Source organism: Agelaius tricolor, unplaced genomic scaffold, assembly GCF_023055355.1.
Source record: "Agelaius tricolor isolate 1412-34295 unplaced genomic scaffold, bAgeTri1.0.p SCAF_5, whole genome shotgun sequence".
NCBI classification, from domain to species: domain Eukaryota; kingdom Metazoa; phylum Chordata; class Aves; order Passeriformes; family Icteridae; genus Agelaius; species Agelaius tricolor.
In genome coordinates this window covers 22450312-22468994 of record NW_027269265.1, presented here as the reverse complement: position 1 = coordinate 22468994, position 18683 = coordinate 22450312, and the positions used below count along the sequence as shown (strand labels likewise).

Sequence of the window (18683 nt, the reverse complement as noted above, 5' to 3'; positions counted from 1 at the left end):
GTACGCTCTGCTGCTGAGACAGGGTTGCAGTTTCAGCTCAGTTTCACAGGAATGATGCCCACACCAAAATCCTGCATTGCAACAGGCAGCAATTGCCTCAATTGCAGAAAGCACACAAAGTGAGACTCAGAATAGACATCAAGAATGGAATCAGACCTGAACACTAAACTGAGGAGGAACAAGAAGCTGTTGAGAGAAGGAAGTTAATACTACCCAAGGTATATCCATTCTGTGAAAAAACAAGAAACCTTCAATCTCCAAGGCTATCAGGCAGTGCTTTTCACTCATACTGAAAAACTGGAAAATAGATAGTGTCTTTTTACTCTATGATGAAATGACAATAAGTAGAAAGAACAGTCTTTAGTTAAACAACAGAGCACATCTCCAACAGTAGTTCTGCTTTAGCTAAACACTCAGAGAGTGAACTGGGAATACAGCCCAGGGTTTGGGTTTATTTTTTTTGTACACATCTCTGCATGTTTGTATGATAACTGATGAGGTTATCATACAAACAAAGAGTAAGACAACTAGTCAAGCAGTGTTTTCTCTCCCACTGATAGAACAGGAGGAAAAAGGCGAGTTTGATTCTCATTTAAATCAAAACCATTTTGTATGCCCAGGAGCAAAAAAAAAAATGAGCTCAAAGTCAAGTCTGCATTAAGGAGCACTTTTCTGGGGTAGGTGACCTGTGAAAACACCACAAATATGCTTCTACAGGTGAGCCATGCTTTTGTGCATGGAACAGGCTCACTAGGTAAGGAGACTAAAAGAGCTGTGGCCCAGCTCTCACATGGCTTCCCACCCAGAGCACAAGCTTCCAGAGACACCATGCTAAAGTGCTTGGCAACCTTCCTTACCTTCCCCTCCTTGCTTGCTGCTGTGTATTCCTACAGAAAGTAAGATGTACTCCATCTTGTCTCCTTGTCTCAAGTAAAATAACCTCTTCCAAGAAAGATATGTCTTTGTCATTCTAAACACATTGACACTAGAAATTTATTACCAAAGCTACACTGGTCAGAAATAATCTGAACCATACTCATGTCAGCAGGGCTAGGATAGACCAGCCCTTAGAAGGACAGAAAAGAATTTTGTGCCAAATTCTAATCTACACCCATAATTTTTTAGAGTTCTTGCCAGCACGAAGGAGCATTGGAAGAAGCATATATCATACCTGTTTTGACCCTGCTTGCACTTCTTACTAGTGTGAATGAGAATTTGGAACTGTGAGTCCATATGTGCCTTTAAATTGCTTCCAATTTTTCTACATGCTTATTTTAGCAATAGCTGTCACCCATGTGTATGCAAATTGAGCTTGCAGAGGAGCTCTGAGTAATAGGGAGAAAACAGCCTACCACTGTATTAGACTACAGCTGATGCCACAGTAAAAAATGCTGTTGGTAATTTTAGTTTCCCTCCTCAGGGACACTTCCTGCTCTTCCACATCATTATGAAAACTGCTGGTGACAACGAATCCGATCCCAGTACTGGGAGCTCCTCAGAAGGACTCATAACAAAACAGGCTCTTGAGCCTGGAGTTTTTTTTTCTGCAAATCTTCCAAGTCTGGATCTTCTTTATCTTCCAGATCAGAGGTGAAATGCATGGCATGGCAGAACAAATGAGGCTTTTCTATCCTTTGCCCATGGACCTCCTTCCTTCTCCTAAAGTCACAGAACTTCATTCACAAGAACTGTCAGCTCAATTCCTTTCATAGCCATAGCACTACCTGAAAGAGTTTTAATGCACTCAGGTTTTAGTATTGTATTTTCACACTTTTCATCTTAGGTTTAATTGTCTGATAAATCATCCAAGACTTTGAAAGCCACATTTTCTTTTGAGTGATTCTGTCGTCTTCTACTTGGCAAGTGCCACATTTTTTTGTGATTTTCTTATAGCATTTAAAGCAACAGGAACATTTTTATTTACTTCTCTCACTGGGCATACACATAATTCCTCGTTTCTCTAGAAAAATTTACAACTCTGGGGTTGCTGCACCTGCAAAATCATCCAAAGAAGGCCATCTACTTTGTCTGACCTCCAAAGCTGGTGGCAAACTTTGGTTTTTATTTAAGTGAAAATTCTGAGTTATTCAGATATATAGATTCAAGTTTTCAGCCACTTTACATATTAGGCATATACTAAATTTGAATTAAATCATTTGCACATGTGCAACCTACATTTATGCATGCAAATCAGGCAATTAGGTACAAAATTACCTGATTTGCATACATAATGCTAGAACTGAGCAAGTAATATGCAACAAAAACATATTCTATTAATATTATTTTCTTCTCTTCTGAAATTAGCTGCAACTGGATTAGAAAATACTCAAGATTTTCATCACTCAAAATGATTATCTGATGAACATTTTTAGGTCTACTGATATGCTGGCTAATTACACATCTCAAATGATACCAATTTTGTATCATGTTTGGTAACCTAGCATGAAGTTTACAACAAAATGTGCAATACTACCTTTTTCATGTTTAGAATTCAACTTAAAATTCATTTGTATGAATAAATTTTGAGTGCATGAATATTAAAGCATAGCAATACAAGTCCACTAAAATTTGCTTTTGAATTCAAACTGAAATTTTTGCTGTTTGTGCAATGCAGCTGCTTTTCCACACGCACAAATATGGAGCTGCTGTAAAAGCATCTGAATATGCAGAAAAAGTCAGTGTAAATCATTTGTGGAGTCTGGAGGGTGTTTCCTACAGTACTGCAGTTGTAAGCAGACAGGTCACACCTCATAGATGAAACAGGAAGCTATTCCTCACCACAGCAACACTAGAGGGGCCTGCCTTACTGGAAGGTAAATGCATACCTTGGGAGGGCTCTGGTGATACCTTTGACCCTGAGCTCTCCTCTCTGGTGGCTCTTTCTGCCTCCTACTGCCTCCCTGCTCTGCACATGTACCAACACACTTCTTTTGGTTTGCTTCCTTTTGCTGTGCTCTGTCTTGCTCAGAAGGCAAACTCCTCAGGCACAGACCTGTCCTATTTGTCTGCAAAGTCTTATGCATACTAAGGGGCTTTAGCTGTAGAATAAACAAACAATAACTGCACTTCTGCTGTAGCGCAGAGACATTTTTGCATGTCTCTAACTGTTCTCATGGGCTTATCTCCAAAGCCCTTTAAGCGGTTCATTATCATTTTTAAGATGGGGTCACCAATACTCTTTCAGGTAAGGGCAGATCTTGGTTCCTGTCATGGCAGTATGAAGCTCCACATAGCATCCAGCACTTCATTCCTCATGCATCCTGGCATTCGCTTTCTGATCAGATGCCCATTTTACAGACAGCATCCAATAACTTATCCAGTGGCAATCAGACCTTCCCCACAAACACCGGAGTACCTTTAATAAAACCAGGCAATACACTTAGGAAAATTATTTCCTCACAGCATGCATGGCTGCATATGCCATAAACATAACCTGCTACTGCCTGGATCATTCACCTATCAGCAGTGTGCCAAGTCCTACTGGTTTGATTCTTTTATGCTCAAATAGCATTTTCAAACATTTCAACTTCCCCTCTTGGTTCTTCTCCTTTAGTATTTAAATCACAAGTATTTCTAAGACAACCATGTCTTTGTCTTCTAAAAACTGTTGCACATCTTTGGCTAACACAAGAATATAACAATAATGACCACCAAAGTATTTGACAAGATCCACATTTAAGAACCATCATCTTGCGACAACCATGTTTCTCATTATCTATTGCTTCTCATTTCAGAAACTTCTTTGTTCCTTATTCATTGACAAATTGGTAATGAGGGACTCTTCACCTCACAACCTATTGGTCAACTATAATTAATTTAATTTCCAGTGCCTCCGCTGCTCTGCAAAGTTTTGCTGCTCATAACTATGCAATCATTTGGCTTTTATTTGTCTGTCTATCACAACAGCTTCAGAGCATCTCTCAAGCATTTAAATCCAGAAAACTCTGCATGTCTCCCTTTCCTTTTCATCCCCACCTGCAGAAGGACGGAGTTCCTATAATTTTCCTTTCTTGCCTTTGCCACTGGCACTTGTTCTTACTTCATCCTCTATTTCAGGTTAAGGGTCTCCAGATCTCCTTGACACATGTTCCAAAGAGGTACATGTCCATTTCTTGCTCTTTCCTGACAACAACCTTCTCTTTCAACACTCAGCAATTCCATTTCTAGAAGGGCATATATACAAAGGCAATTCAGCACCATCTCTGTAAGCTCAGGAATTTGTAAGAATCACTGGAAAGTCCTGCAGGCCAAGAATGGAAGTGTATCTGTAAGTGATAGCTCAGTTGGTTATGTTACAGTGCTAATAGCACTGAGGTTGTGGGATTGATCCCTGTATGGGCCATTCACTTAAGAGCTGGACTGGATGATCCTTGTGAGTCCCTTCCAACTCAGAATATTTTCTGAACTCTGTGATACATATTTCAAGCTCTGAAGGTAAAAAACAACAGTAGTTCTTCTGCCCCAAGTAAGGTGACTTCATTCTAATCCTGACATCTATCACACTTTCAAGTGAACAATGACTCATGGCCTTTCATCATTCGTATTTGTCACACAAATCTAATTTAACCTCATTAATTCCCAAAGAGAAAAAAAATGTTTTGTAGGAGTTGCTATGCTTATACCACAAATAACATTGCTACAAACAAATTGCTAAATGTAACCTGCCTCTCCTAAGGACCCGTGATCCTGAAGCAAACCAATTATGTAAAATCATCAAACCCAGCAGAGAAGGAGCCAGAGGAATTACAGAAAGGACTTAGTAGTGGGAGCAAATTAAATGGATAAATTTGTGTGGTTTGCCTTGCTGCAGCAAGCAGATATGCACAAAGGGGGAGAAACTGCTGACTGAATGGACTTGGGACCCTGAGACAGAGAAATCCTTGGGGAAAGTAAACCAGAAGTTTGTGCACCATGAAGCACATTGACGGACAAATGGACTGTATCACTAACAGAAAAACAGAGCAACTACATAAAAGATATTGGCAAAACCAATAGGTAGATTTATCTCAATGGACTCTTGTGCTGTGAGGGGGAAAGACAGCAATGTCATTTATGTGCTGGTGAAAAACCAATAGCAGACCAGGCACTCCTCCTGCAGAGTCAACAAAAGCAACAGGAACTGCAGCTTGCACTTCAGCAGGAGAGACTGTTGCAATGTACACTGACCTGGGGCCTGGGGAGTACTGCAGGACTGGCAGAAGGTGGTTTGGGCCAACTTAGCTCAGGGCTGATGGAGTTCAAATACACATGCACACCTGTATCTCTGGATGCCTAATGCTGCTGCTGCAGAGGGTTAAAACTGAGTAGCTACAGAAAACCTCCCCTCAACAAAGGAAGGCCACACAGCATAGGAAGTGTTGAGCTATTTGGCTCTTGTTCTGGCCAGCCTGAGACTGGCTCCAGAAGCATACTCTCATGGCTTCTGGGGTGCATTATATTAATGGGGAATGTGCTCATTTACACCCAGGGAACAACACTACCTGCTGAAGAAAGAGATGAAAATGGCCTTGGAATTACTTCCACAGGGTGTGCTGCTAGAGCTTAAATGGATTGCCACCCTGAGAATTCCTCAGTCAGTAACATGACGGAGGAAGTGGTGTGGAGGAAATGAATTCATGTTAGACTATAGCATTTTGCTACAAGAGGCAAAGAAGAATTATTAGTCCTACACCAGCTTACAGAGGGTTCTTCTGAGAGCAGGGATACTCCAATGATACACAGCTGACATGCAAACTTGCACAAGGGAAGGGATTGCTCACTGGAGCATATACAGGCATGCGCCCATCATATACAGATAAGTGTGCCATTTGAGACATGGAGCTGTTCAACAGAGCAGTTGGAGAAACTCCTGTGTGGTGAGTGCTATAACGTTGAATTGAGACCAAATGGTCTTAAATTGTGTGAACCAAATGAAAAACCAAGAGAAGTCTGGTAACTACATTGCCAGGATTCCTTAGGGAACAACAGCCAAAAAGGCTTAAGAAGATTAGTAAAAGAGCTATCCAGACCCAGACATCTTTAGGCATCAAAGAAAGTTGGTGTATCAGTACACAGATATTACAGCCCTGAAATAGAACATCATTGAGAAGTCTGTGTGGTAATGGGATGGGTCCCCATCAAACTGTACAATTTAGTTTGGACAAGAGCCTCAGTAAGGATGTGTGTGCTGCCAAGGACTGGTGCCTTAAATGCCTGCAGTAAGTAATATAAATATGGTACTCTCAGAGTGCTGGGAAGGAATCAGGCAACTCTACAAAGCTCATCTGAGGAGGAAATGGTTTGGAGCAGGTGACAGCCTACAGTTCCCACAGACTCAGACCAAGATAAGAGCATGAAGGGCCTGCTTCAAGCAGGGAAATAACCTTGCTCTAATCTGATCGCTTGCTTCTAAGGTTTGAAGAATTTTACTGGCTTTAAGCATCTTTCATCTTTTCTGAGCTGAAGGACATATCTGACAGCTACGTATGTGCTGGTCAAGTGAGGAAGAATACAACTGTATTTACATGTTCTATGCTGGAAGGATTATTTTCCTTCAAATATTAGAAAATAAATTTTTATTTTATCTCAGTCCTCATTTACAACAACAGAAGGGAATTCTGGGAGGATTTAAAGTGACTTTAACCTGATGTTGTTGTTTTCAATAGAGGAGCTATTAAGAAATTTCATTGTTATATAGTTCATGCTGTAAATTATTTCCATAGCAACCCGATTGTGTCATATATTCTGGGCTATAACTCAGAGGGAGAGGGGATGGGAAAAGCACAAAATAGAGACCACAGAGCAAAACCTGTCCCAAATATTACCTGAATCTTGAATGTTCTTTTTAGTCCAATTTGTTTAAGCAGTGTTTATTTGCAGGCAATGTTGAGGATCCAGCCAGGCTGCACCTGCCTTCCCAGGCATGCTCAAACACAGCCTAGGATTGCACATCTTCAAGGGAGAGCAGGGTGGGGTTCCTTCAAATGACAGAACCTTCTGCAAGGAGGAAGCTTCAAGCTGTAACTTGCAAAATATGTACTGTAAAAATCCAGCTATCAGAACACAGAAGATCTATGCAGAGACCTGCAACTAATCACGCAAAAACCTGAAAGGAGCTGCTCTTTGTATTAAGCATGTGCAGTGCGGTTCTCAAGAAATGCTGTCATCAGTTCTAGCATGAGGAAAGACAGGTACAAAAGAGCATGAGAATTTCTGCATTGCTTCCTGGTATTTAACTGTCACACAAGCCACTAGACATTCTATCAAGGCTGCTAATTGTTAGCAGAATGTGACTAGATATCCACAGATCACACAACTGATACTGTCCTTGATGCCCACACCTCTTGCTGCCTCCCCTCCAGCAGAAACGGTGCAGTGAGCACAGCTGAATGAGTTCAGTTGGATTAACAGAAAAGCTGACTGCTGGATGGGAGGGTGATGAGCTGCGTGTTGGAGTCAGAGAACCACTCAAAACCACAGCAAATGTTTGCCAAAAATGAGTATATACACTTAGCAAGGTACAGCTCTTGAAAGGCTGCATCTTTTTGATAAGATACACAGTATAATCTTTAATTGCAGGAGATGGGATACAATAAATGTGCCAACTGGCCTTTCTTATCAATGCAGTCTGAATTCTTCAGGGAGGAATTATCTTTACATGTCACAGGGAGTCAAGAACATCAACAATACTTGAGCAAGTAATAAAAAATACTCCAAAATTTACTACTGCAGGAAGACAAGAGCTCTTTTCAGCTGTTTTAATCTCAGATGTTTTATACCTTGTCTTTTTATTTTACAGAAATCAGTTATAGACATTGAGTGAGTTCCAAGACAAAATGTCTAGCATATTTGTCTAGATCAAATAAACTTTCAACATCTACAAGTCAGTGGCCTATATTTTCCAGTAGCAGACCAGATATTCAGGCTTCCCACTCCCTCCCTAATTTTGCCCCTAGCTCTTACATACATCAAACCTACAAAAGTGTATTGCCCTTACTCCAACAGTGTGCCAGTCTGGACACGTTCGAATGAAAACCTGAGCTCCACTATGATCTTGTCTCTTGTTGCCATGATGTGTGCAGTGAAGAGGAAGATTGCCTCAGATAATCCGGAATATAGCAATTCAAAGCAACCCCGTCCTGTCTTTGATTTGGACGTGGTGTGCTTTCCATCATAGCCAAAGGGGAGCTCCTACCTCTGACACACAGGTATGCACTCTTCTTCACCCCAGCCCTCTGGATGTTGCATCAGCAAGAACAGCAACAGCCTCCAGCCTTGGAGCTATCAGAGTGAAGGGTGCAAGCACGCTACAGGCAACTGGCCTGGCACTGAGCATTGTTGTTCCCGAACACCTGTGTCACACAAGTGCTTTTCAGTTCAGCTGTGCAGTTGTTGTAACAACATGTTTTTATTCCAGAGGAAGGGAGATTGGCATTTGGGGCAGTAACCAATGGCTGTGGTCTCCCTTGTTCTCATAGGAGTTTGCTGTGTGACCCTGGCTCAAACACTTGAGATTACCCATCTGCAAAATGGATAAACTAATGTGGTAACTTGAGGAGTAGCTTCACCCTTTCCTAGGCACAGTTCTCAAATATGGTTAGCAAAGTCCCAGGCAGCTTTGCATAAAAAACACTCGCTTAAGGAAAGGTAAAACACTGGTTTGGCTTCGACCCTACTCGGGGCTGTCCCCCCTGGAGAAGCCCCCTACACCTCGCCAGTTTGGCAGCCCAGAAGCAGAAGCAGGCTGCTAAATCAGTGGTTTGCCTGAGGAGCGAGCGGAGGCTTGCAGCAGCATGGCTGCTTTCTCTGCACATTCCTCTGGTGACGCTGCTTATTACCCAGCATGCAGATAACCCTGAGTCAAGGCTTTGGTATGAGCGGCGCTGCCAGGAGCTGCGTGCTTGGAATAGAGGGTTACAGTTTAAACCGAGGTGAAGCGCCGTCCCCAGCCAGCTGCACCCTGCCTGCCTCTCCTGCTCGGCTGGAGCCAGCCACCCCTTCACCTATTTGCAGAAAAGGAGCTTTCCAGTCCCTCCCCTCCACCCCATCGCTCACCCAGGGATCATTCCCATTGAGAAGCTCTCAGTCTAATAGTAATCCCGACGAATTTAGCTGCTGCTAATAAATCCCACCCTCTGCCCCTCCCAACCTGCCTCCATGCAAATCCATTTGTAGGTTACTTGAACAATAGCGGAGCTGTAATCAGCCCTCCTCACTGGCAGCCTGCAGGGAGGGAGGGGAGGAGGATGATGACAGTGGGGAATTCTGCACGGCTCCTTGAAGCTGCACAGACATGTTTCATGTCCCCGTTCCCATCCCCTGCGCAGAGGCGGGCAGGCAGGAGGGCAGGCAGGCAATCACATGGCTGTCTAGGTCGGCCCAACCCAGCGGTAACTGCATGCCCTGGCGACCCTCCCCAGCCCAGCCCGGTTTGATTCAGTTCGGTTCAGTCCCTGCCTAAGCTGCCATGCCGCAGCAGTGCCAAGCCGCTCCGCGCTGCGGTGCAGTTGCCAGGCTCAGCCTCCACTCCCTAAACAAAGTAAAAGGCCTTTGCGCTGGCCAAAAAAGAAATAGAAAGATACCCCAGTGAAGCAGACTTGAGCGAACGGGTGGCCTGGCACACCCAGTACTGCCGAGAGAGCAGTGCCAGCCAGAGAGAAAGGCACAGCTCTCCATTGTAGGGTCTTCGGGGACGACAAAAAAACAGTCTTCTCACTGTTAACGATGATGGTGCAGGAAAGGGGAAAGGGAAATTCCCTGAAAATAATTTGCAACTTGCAGCAGTTCACATTTTAAAGGTTTCTTTGCAAAGGGTCATAAAAGCAGCAGCGAGTGCATATGGCCGAGCAGGGCTACGGGGGAGGGGGGTGGGGCGGGGAGGGCTGCGAACGGATGACAAATCAGCTGAAACCTAAGAAGCTTGACCTTCCTCACCTCCACCCCTGCTCCCACCGCCTCCAAAAAACCTTGCAAGGGCGCTTCGGGAAGGCAAAGCACACAGCAGCGAGGAGAATGCAGGCTCAACCCGGCAACAGGCAGGGCTGTGCTGCTGTGTCAGTGAAGGGGGAGAGAGGACACTTCAGGGTAGCTGTGTCCCCTCTCAGCAATGCAGACTTATACCAGCATGGTTCATTGCATCCAGCCAAGCAGTCAGACCTTGGAATCTTGAACCTACCTAGCCCAAGTAGCTCAGCCAGTCTAACCAGTCACAGACTGTTCCGGCCAGACAGACTTTTGGTGAGCATCCTCCCCCTCCCATTCACATGTCTAACTGCTCCCTTCTGCTGCTCACCCTACAGTTCCCTGAATGGCTGAAAGAGAGTGGGTTTGCTGTCAAAAACTTGAAATGACATGTACTCTCCCATGTTTCTTCTCATGGAGTTAGGCAAGTCAATTCCCAGGGAGAAGAACTGGATTCCTGCAGAGCCTCCCAGTCAGGGGTGGCAGCGTGGGGCTGGGCTGCCCTGTGGCAAACACGTGGAGACAGATGTTTGTCTGGCTCATCAGAGGAGCCCTGTGGTAGCCTCAGTCAGTGCACACATGCCTAATTCTTTTAATACATCCATCTGGGAAAAGACCTTGTATGCCATTCTTTTCACATCACCCATCAGCAGAGGCATTTCCCTTACCAAACTGCAGTAGAGGTTTTAAGGCAGAGGCTGAAACAGCAGAAGCTTGGTTACATGGTTTTCAGACACCTTGAAGATAAACCCAGCAGTGCATGTTTCTATACAGGAAGGTATAACCATGCCCTCTGCATCTTCTGGGGGATGGTTGTAAAGACAACTCTGTAGGTACAGATATGTTTTGGGTAGAAAATGTGTGCTGTAATGGATTCTGATGGCTGAACGCCAAGGGGGAAGCTGTTCTGCTTCAAGAATAGCCTTACAAGAGTCAGCACTACAGTGACAGTTCAGTACTCTGCTGCAGATCTACAGGATGTGTCACTTTGGCAGAGAAAGAAGTTGCTAATGCACAACACAATCCATCCTACAATGAATGGAGAATGACTGCATACCAAAAAAAAAAAAAAAGAAAAAAAAAAGAAAAAAAAAAAGAAAATGGCAAGACTTAGGAAAAAGGGAAGCTGCAAGGCAACTACTGCATAGTAAGCTAGGAACCTGAGAGCTCTGAAGACAAAGCCCTTTCCCTTGAGGGGAAGAAAATCTCAGCTCACAAGACACATAAAGAAGCAGACAACCCTTTTTCCAGTGACTGCTGCAACCCTGCAAAGCTGTGCTGGCAGCCAGCCTATTTGACGAGATTGCAGTTTCAAAACGATGTTAGTCCTGACTAGTTCAGGGAGGTGAGCATGCTCATATGCACAACATTGCTAAGCAAATAAAAAAGATAACAAGGTTTGTATTAAATTATACCAGTTACCATTGGTAAACTCAAATTCCTGTTGAAACTGTGTAGTATTTCCCCCAAATGGACATAGCAGCTCTTCACTGCATAAACACATCTATCTCCAACTCACACACAGCTGCCAATGCTTAAAAAACAAACATCCAGTGACACACATGTTCTAACCCATTTCTAAGAAAATAGGCTACAAGGCTATTAAAAGAAATGTCAAGAATAACCTAACTGGGAAAAAAAAAAAAAAAAAAAAAAAACAACAAAAAACCAACCAAAAAGGCAAAACACAACAACCCTCCCTGGGAAAATAAACCATTTAAATACTTCCCCATTACAAGAAGGAATGAAAGCACAATAAATGACCATCTGGACAAATAAATTAACTTACACCATTTATTCAAGCAAACATTGGGCTGTACCTTAAATAACTGGCAAGTATGGGGGATGGGAGCATTACTGTAAAATACAGAAATAAGCTGAATCTCTGTACATGAGACTCACTCGACAGCTCCCCTTTCCTCCTCAAAAAAAGGTTACAACTTGTTTGTCAGCTGTGGACATCTTCAGAAAGATAAAAACCTATGGAGTGGGTTCAAAGAAATGCTGGCTAATATGCCCAGACTGGCTGCTTAATGAGCCAGAGTAAAAGAAAAGGTCACATGGTTACAAAAAACCTCAATACAACAAACACCCCGTAGCTATGGTTAACTTTAATTAACTGCAGTATAACAATTCACTTCAAGCTTATTTTCCACCAATGTTTACTGCACCTCACCTTTCCTTTGCCTGCTGATCAAAAAATCAAACTGATTAGTCTCATAAGTGGGCTTATGTTTCAAAAAATAAGAGCTTTTCAAAAATGATCTGAAATTTTAAAAATCCACCAAATGGGTCTCTTTCTAGCTATAACTACTTATGAATGATTTCAAGATTACAGGAGTAGTTCTGTTTATATAAATCAGGGTATTCACACTTCTGTGATACAATTAAATGTTGAATAGCCAGTAGTAGTTATCTTTTAATAGCAGTTGCAATTCACATATGAATATTACTTCTCCTTAAGTTTAAACTTGAATTCCAACCATGTGTACAATTTTTTTCTCTGCCAGTCATGAGCTTACAATGTTAGTCTCCCTATCTCATGATTTAAAAATAAACTGCTGTGTGAGAATTGCATGCTTAGAAATAACTGAAAATAGGACCAGTACAAATCTATACTCTAAAAAACATGTAAGTTGTATCCAGCAATTAACTCAAAACATTCTTTTTCTGCATTACTTCTTTGATCCATTACATAAGAACAATATGTTTGGAGATTTTTAAGCACTGATATATCACTTGGCAGAAAAAAAAAAAAATATATATACACAGACAAAGTCATTGTATGAAATCACAGATATAGTGATGCCAAATACTAAATCTCAGAGCACAACAAACCCCACCCCCTCCCCACACACATGAAACAGCCAGAGTGTATCTATACAAGACTGCAAAGATCTGTAGGCACACTAAGAATATAGTCTCAAGGTTTCTACCATCCTTCCCACCAGGAATACAAATCATGTATGTATTAAGACCAAGCAGATACCAAATGCCATCCAGACTTTCCTTTATACAACTATGGGGCTTTGGCGGGTGGGGATCCTTACCATTCAATAAACTAAGAGCTCACAACCTATGATACTGTTTCATTTGGAACAGCTCTATATTCTGCTGGTCAAACTGCAAAGGATTTCTGCAGTGCTGCTGGGGTTTTTTCAAGTTTCCCCCTCTTTCCTCCATTTGCCTCACTGGAAAGGACAAAGTTCACATTAGGTTTGTTTGCATTTTCTAGCTAGCATGAGGCCTATGTATTTACTTAGCCTGTTGATCACTTAACAGGTATTACACTGCTCCTCTATCTCCAGAAAATGCCAATGTCACACAGAATTGTTAATTATGCAAAGAATCACATATAGTCATTGCCAAAAAGAAAGCGTTCACTTCAGTGCTTAAAGGAAGCTTCCTTGCCTGAAAACACAATAAAGGCCCTGAACTGCTCATCAATTCAAGTTATGAAAAGCCAATGCCTACATGGGGTAGCAACCCACCAGCTGCAACACCAACTGTAGAAGCTGTTATTTCATGCTACCCTTTCTGTATTCTGTTCCACTACAGTCCTGCCTTACCATGAGTTTGTGCCTAATGTCAAACTTTGACAACCACTCTTAAAATCAACTAAAATTATTAACTATGGGATGCTGGATTTTTGTTTTTTTTTTTTTTGGTGAAAATAAGGCTTCATTTTAAATCTCAAGCCTTACTAAATTGCACAGGCAATGTATGCATCCTGTATTGCAAACAGCTTGCAGCTGGAGAGCTAGTGGGGGGGAGGAGAAGGGAGGAGGAAATGAGATGCAGGAACAGTAAATAGAAAATGCTTAGTCAGCAACCGTTACTGCAACATTAAAGGTGAAATGTAAATAGGCACAGTGCCAAGATTTAAGTAAGTTTGATAACACCATCAACATCACCATCTTACTACATATAAGTGAAAATGTGCATACAAGTGCCACGATTATCACAACGAACTGCAGACTCTTGGTATAATGGAGACCTTTAAAAAGCCAACACGGCTTGCACATACTGCCTAAGCTTAGAGAAAAATAAAACTTGCTACTCAAGAAGTATTAATATCAATTGAATTTATTACAATTTACTAAGCTCCAAGGCACATTACAGTGTTCTGTTAACTACAGAAATGTATAAAGGACAAACAGAGCATGTTTCTCATGTACAGCATTTTGCTCTACTGTTCAAAAGCATCCGTGCATCAATAAAAGCAAAAACAAAAAACACATGAAGATTAAAAAACGTTCAGATCAATAGAAACAAACTGAAACATTTTCCTTACAAACTTGCAACAAAAAAACACCCTCCCCCCACAGCCACCCCACCGTTTTGCAACAAAAAAAACAAAAACGAAAAAAAAAGGTGAAAGACTAACACTCAGGGCTTGTAAAACATAAGCTGTCACCATTTTTGTAGCAATTTTTTAGGCATCAACACTGGCCTTGGCAAAAAATTTTTTTTTGTCTTTTGTGTTTTTCTTCTTCTTTCAGAGAAGTGCATACATTTACAAAAATACACACCAGCAGCAGGTAATCGCTAAGGGCTATTAACTTTGTACCTAGCCAACACACTGCCAAAGAAATGAGAACAGGTATTATGTAGTAACCAAACAATATTATATTCTGTTTAACAAAAACCAGCTCTATCCTTCAAATGAAGAAGAGTACATACCTTTGTTTCAAAATATAGAAACATACGACGAAAATAATGTCTATACATAAGACTAACTTTTGCAGTTTGTTATATTCACAATTCTACATCTTCAGGAGTCTGAAGGGATTGGATTTCTTACTTAAGGGTCTCTCTCCTTTTTCACTTTAACGTCCCCAGCTAAAATGGTCGCGATCTCGCCCTGCATAAATGCCCAAGGCACATTGGAACCGACTAGGGGGCATTTCTCTCCACTGGGGCAGTAGACTTCACCAGTCGCCCCTTGGGCCTTGATGCTCTCTCTGGAACAAGGGAAGCAGAACTTGTGGCTGGGCACAGAGGGGCACTGAACAAAGTGGGTGTCCTCCAAGCGTTCGTGGCAAATGGTGCAGCACAGGGGCCCACTGTTGGCCATGGGGGAGTCCGGAATGTTTTGGGGGTGCACTTGGTCCATGGCGGGGTGGGTGCTGGGGGGAGGAGGGGCCACTTGCAGGTTCATGTCCCCGTTGCGGGAGGCCAGACGGCGCTGGCCCGGCACCGAGGCCGGCGACACGGGGCTGCTGCTGTTCCTGCGGGTGGACGTGGTGGAGTGCACCGAGCTGCCGTCCTTGGGCGAGTGGGCATTGCCCAGCGTGTCGGCCACCGACATGAGCGCGGCCATGGGGGACTGTCCGTTCTGGGGGGCGGACTCGGGTGGCGTGGTCCGGTTGGAGTGAGGGCCGAGGGGCGGCGGCGGCGGGGGGCCACCGCCGTGCACCGCCCCGAAGCCCCCGGCCGACATGGTGAGCTTGAGCGCTTCGCTCTGGCTGGCCATCCACTGCTGCCGCTGCTGCTCGTCGCTGAGCTTCAGAGCCCCCTCGGCCGAATCCGAGGGTTCAGGAGAAGCTTTCCTCTTGCGCATCGCCCCGCCGCCGCCACCGCCGCCGCCACCGCCAGGTCCCCTAGAGGCGGCGGCCGTGCCCTGCGCCCCGCCGGCCCCGGCCCCCGGCCGCGGGAGACTCACCAGCGCCGTGGGCAGCATGGGGCAGCTGGCGTCCAGGTAGGGCTGCGGCAGCATGTCGGCGCCCACCAGCTCCTTGAAGAAGCGCACAGACTCGGGCAGCAGGTCTCCCAGGAGCCGCCAGTCGCCAGAGCCGTGCTTCTTCTCGTATTCCAGGTATTTGAAGCCCGAGGAGAGGCCGCGACCGAAGTCCTTCATACAGTCCTGGTACATCTGCTTGGCCACGCCGGAGGCGCTGGAGAAGACGGTGCCGGAGCCGCTAGGGTACTCGATGAAGAGCTTCAGCTCATAGTCCATGCCCGGCTTGGAGACGGCGTCGAAGGCGAAGACGCGGCCCAGCAGGGCGTGATCCTTCTTGAAGCGCACCTCGTAGGGGGTGCAACCGGCCAGAGTGAGCAGCGTGTCCCTCACGATCTTGGGCTTGCTGGCCCACTCCTCGGCCCGATTCCGCAAACTCTCGCTGAGCTCGGCCAGCGCCTCCGCGTTGCGCTGCTTCTCCTTCAGCTCCCGCTCTTGGTCACTGCTGGAAACCGAGCCCGGCCGCTTGCCGCAGGCCTCGGAGGACGAGCCGCCGCCTCCCCCGGCACCACCGCCGCAGGTCCCCCCTTGGGAAGAGGCGGAGGGAGCGGGGGGACCCCCGCCGCCGCGGCCGCTCAGGCCCCCGTGCGGCGGAGGCAGCGCCACGCCGGAGGCAGCGGGGCCGTTCAGCAGCGTCTGCGGCAGCAGGTTGGGGGGCACATTCATCTGAGCGCCGGCAGCCCCCGGGGGCAGGCCAGACACGAGCCCCCCGTGCGCCCCGCGACGGGAGGAGGAAGAAGAGGAGGAGGAGTTGGGGCTTTGCCGGTTCAGCTCCGGTGGCCCGTCCTCAGGCTGCTTGGGGAAGCCATTGGGCCCCCCCAGTCCGTTGGGCAGGCGGGCGCCATGGCTGCTGCCCAGGCTGCCCGGCGGCGGCGGGTACTCGAAGCGGCTGCGCTGCTCCGCCGCGGCGGCACTGAGCCCGTAGCGGTCCAGGCTGGACTGGGTCAGCCCCGCTGAGGCCGCCTTGGAAGTGGCATCCACATGGTTGAGCTGCTGCTGGGCCGCCGCCGCCGCCGCTTCTTTGGCGGAGAGCGTCACTGCCTTTACGCCGACCGGCGGCGGGGGGCCCGGGGAGCGACCGTCCTGGAAGCAGCCGTGCGCCCGCTTCAACTGCCGGGCCGTCTCGATCACGAACTCGATGCGGTCGGCGCCCTCATAATTAACGCAGCCCCGGCAGACGGGCTCCGTGAAGTCCCAGATCATGGCCCAGGGCATGCGGGGCAGATCGCATAGATAGCATGACTGCCTCCGCGACGAGGACACCTGCGCGGCGGACATGGTGCTGCTGGCTAGGGAGCTGCTGCCGCTGCCACCGGGGTAGGGGCTGGCTCAGTCTTCCCCCCCGGGCTGCAGGGGCGGGGGGTGGCTCTCCGTACCTGATCCTGTTGCCCGTTTCAGCAAGGGGGATCGTCTGCTTTTAGTTCGCTCCTGCTGCCGGAGATGGCTTCTTCTACCTGGTCCTGCCGCTGCTGCCCCGGTGGGGTGGGAAACGATTCCAGTGCTCCTCCGGGGGGCTGGCTGGGTGGGGGTCGCTTTCTAGCCGCTTCTGTTTCCCTGCGCTCTCTAGCTCTCCGCTGGCTGCTGCTCCTCCTCCGGGAGGAGGCGGAGGTGCACGGAGGAAGATGGGGGGGGGGGGTCACCTTCCACCCGCCACGGCTGCCTCGTGAGCTTGCAGTTCGGTACGTGCTGATCCACCGCCGTGAGCAAGACAGGGGCACCCGCACGGAGCTGTTTGGTCCCGGTAGCGGCGGCTTCCCTGAGCGCTGGCGGAGCTGTGGCAGTCCGGGAGCAGCAGCGGCGGCGGCAGCAGCGTGGCGAGCGGCGCCGCCTGCTCCTCACTCACATCCTCGCCGCTACTCGCAGTCCGAGCGCGGGGTGCTGCGCGCCGCCGCGTGTGGCTGCGCGCCCCCTCCGCCGCGCCGCGCTCCCCCCGCGCCGCGACGCCCCTCCCCTTCTCCGCGCCGTGCTCCCGGCTCGGCTGCACCCGGGCGGGGCACCGCGTCACCGCCGAGCGCCCGCGCCCCGCTCCCCTCCCCCCGGCCGCCGGCGCGGAGCCCACTTGTTGCGCGGGGCGCGCATGCCCGGCGCGCTGCCCGCGCCCTCCCCGGCGCGGCCGCAGCTGGAGCGCGGCGGGGCGCGGGCAGCCTGCGCTGCCGGCTATGTTTGGAAACTTGAACGCCAGATCGCGCCCTCACCCTCCTCCCGGCCGCGCTGCCGGCCCCCCGCCGCGGCACCGCGGCCAGGGCGCGCATGCACAGTCGTGGTCGTCGTGGTGGTGGGTGGCGGGGCTTTTTTTTTGTTTGCTTGGTTGGTTTTTTTCCCTGACTGCGCTTTCTAAGTTCAGATGTCTCGCTTTCGGGATTTTGTAAACCCGCGGTTCGCCCCGCTTTGCTTTCGTGACGGCTGCGCGGCTTTCAGCCGCCGCGACTGTCGGTGGGATTCCCGTGCGCTCCGGCTGCTGAGGCAAATGGGGGATCCCGCCTTAATATCCGATTTCGTGTTTCTCTTTCAGTGATCCCAGTGACAGAATGACACAGTTTTTGTAAGCCTGTGACTGCATCAGAAGCTCTTCCACTTTTGATTTGTTTAAAACAGCCATGTTTGCCAAGTGTTTAAGGTTGGGCTGGGAAAGATAGTGCTGTGCATTGCTCAAGGGTGTAGGAGAGGCCAGGCAGGTGAGTAATCGCTATGATCTCATCTCGCTAATGCAAAGGGACATAGGATTTCCCCGGAGTTGTGAGAACACACGGCTTTTTTTTTTTTTCTTCTATTTCCCCCTTTAAATAGCTAGCTAACATTTGCATAACACTGTTAACAGGCAAATTACTTAAAACAACCTCGGTTCATGCAAATAAGCCAAGAATTCATTTCGCTGGGAGGAAAACAAAATAAACCCCCCCGAAGCTTTCCTTCTCCCGCCCACGATCCCCAAAGTTGCCCGCTCCCCGCCCGGCCCCGCGGCCACGCCGGTGCCCGTGCTGGCCAGGAGGGGCTCTGCAGAACC

The 18683-nt window shown here is 47.3% G+C and overlaps 1 protein-coding gene and 1 long non-coding RNA gene across 2 annotated transcripts in view; both read right to left on the bottom strand.

Annotated features, from left to right (window-relative positions):
• Window positions 1-18683, bottom strand: part of LOC139590677 (uncharacterized) — a 155045-nt gene that overhangs the window by 85360 nt on the left and 51002 nt on the right. The window lies entirely within an intron of this gene.
• IRF2BPL (interferon regulatory factor 2 binding protein like) lies at window positions 14008-17662 on the bottom strand. The gene has a single exon (XM_071426752.1). It carries the CDS (start codon window positions 16955-16957, stop codon window positions 14744-14746), a length of 2214 nt encoding a protein of 737 aa, XP_071282853.1. The 5' UTR covers window positions 16958-17662; the 3' UTR covers window positions 14008-14743.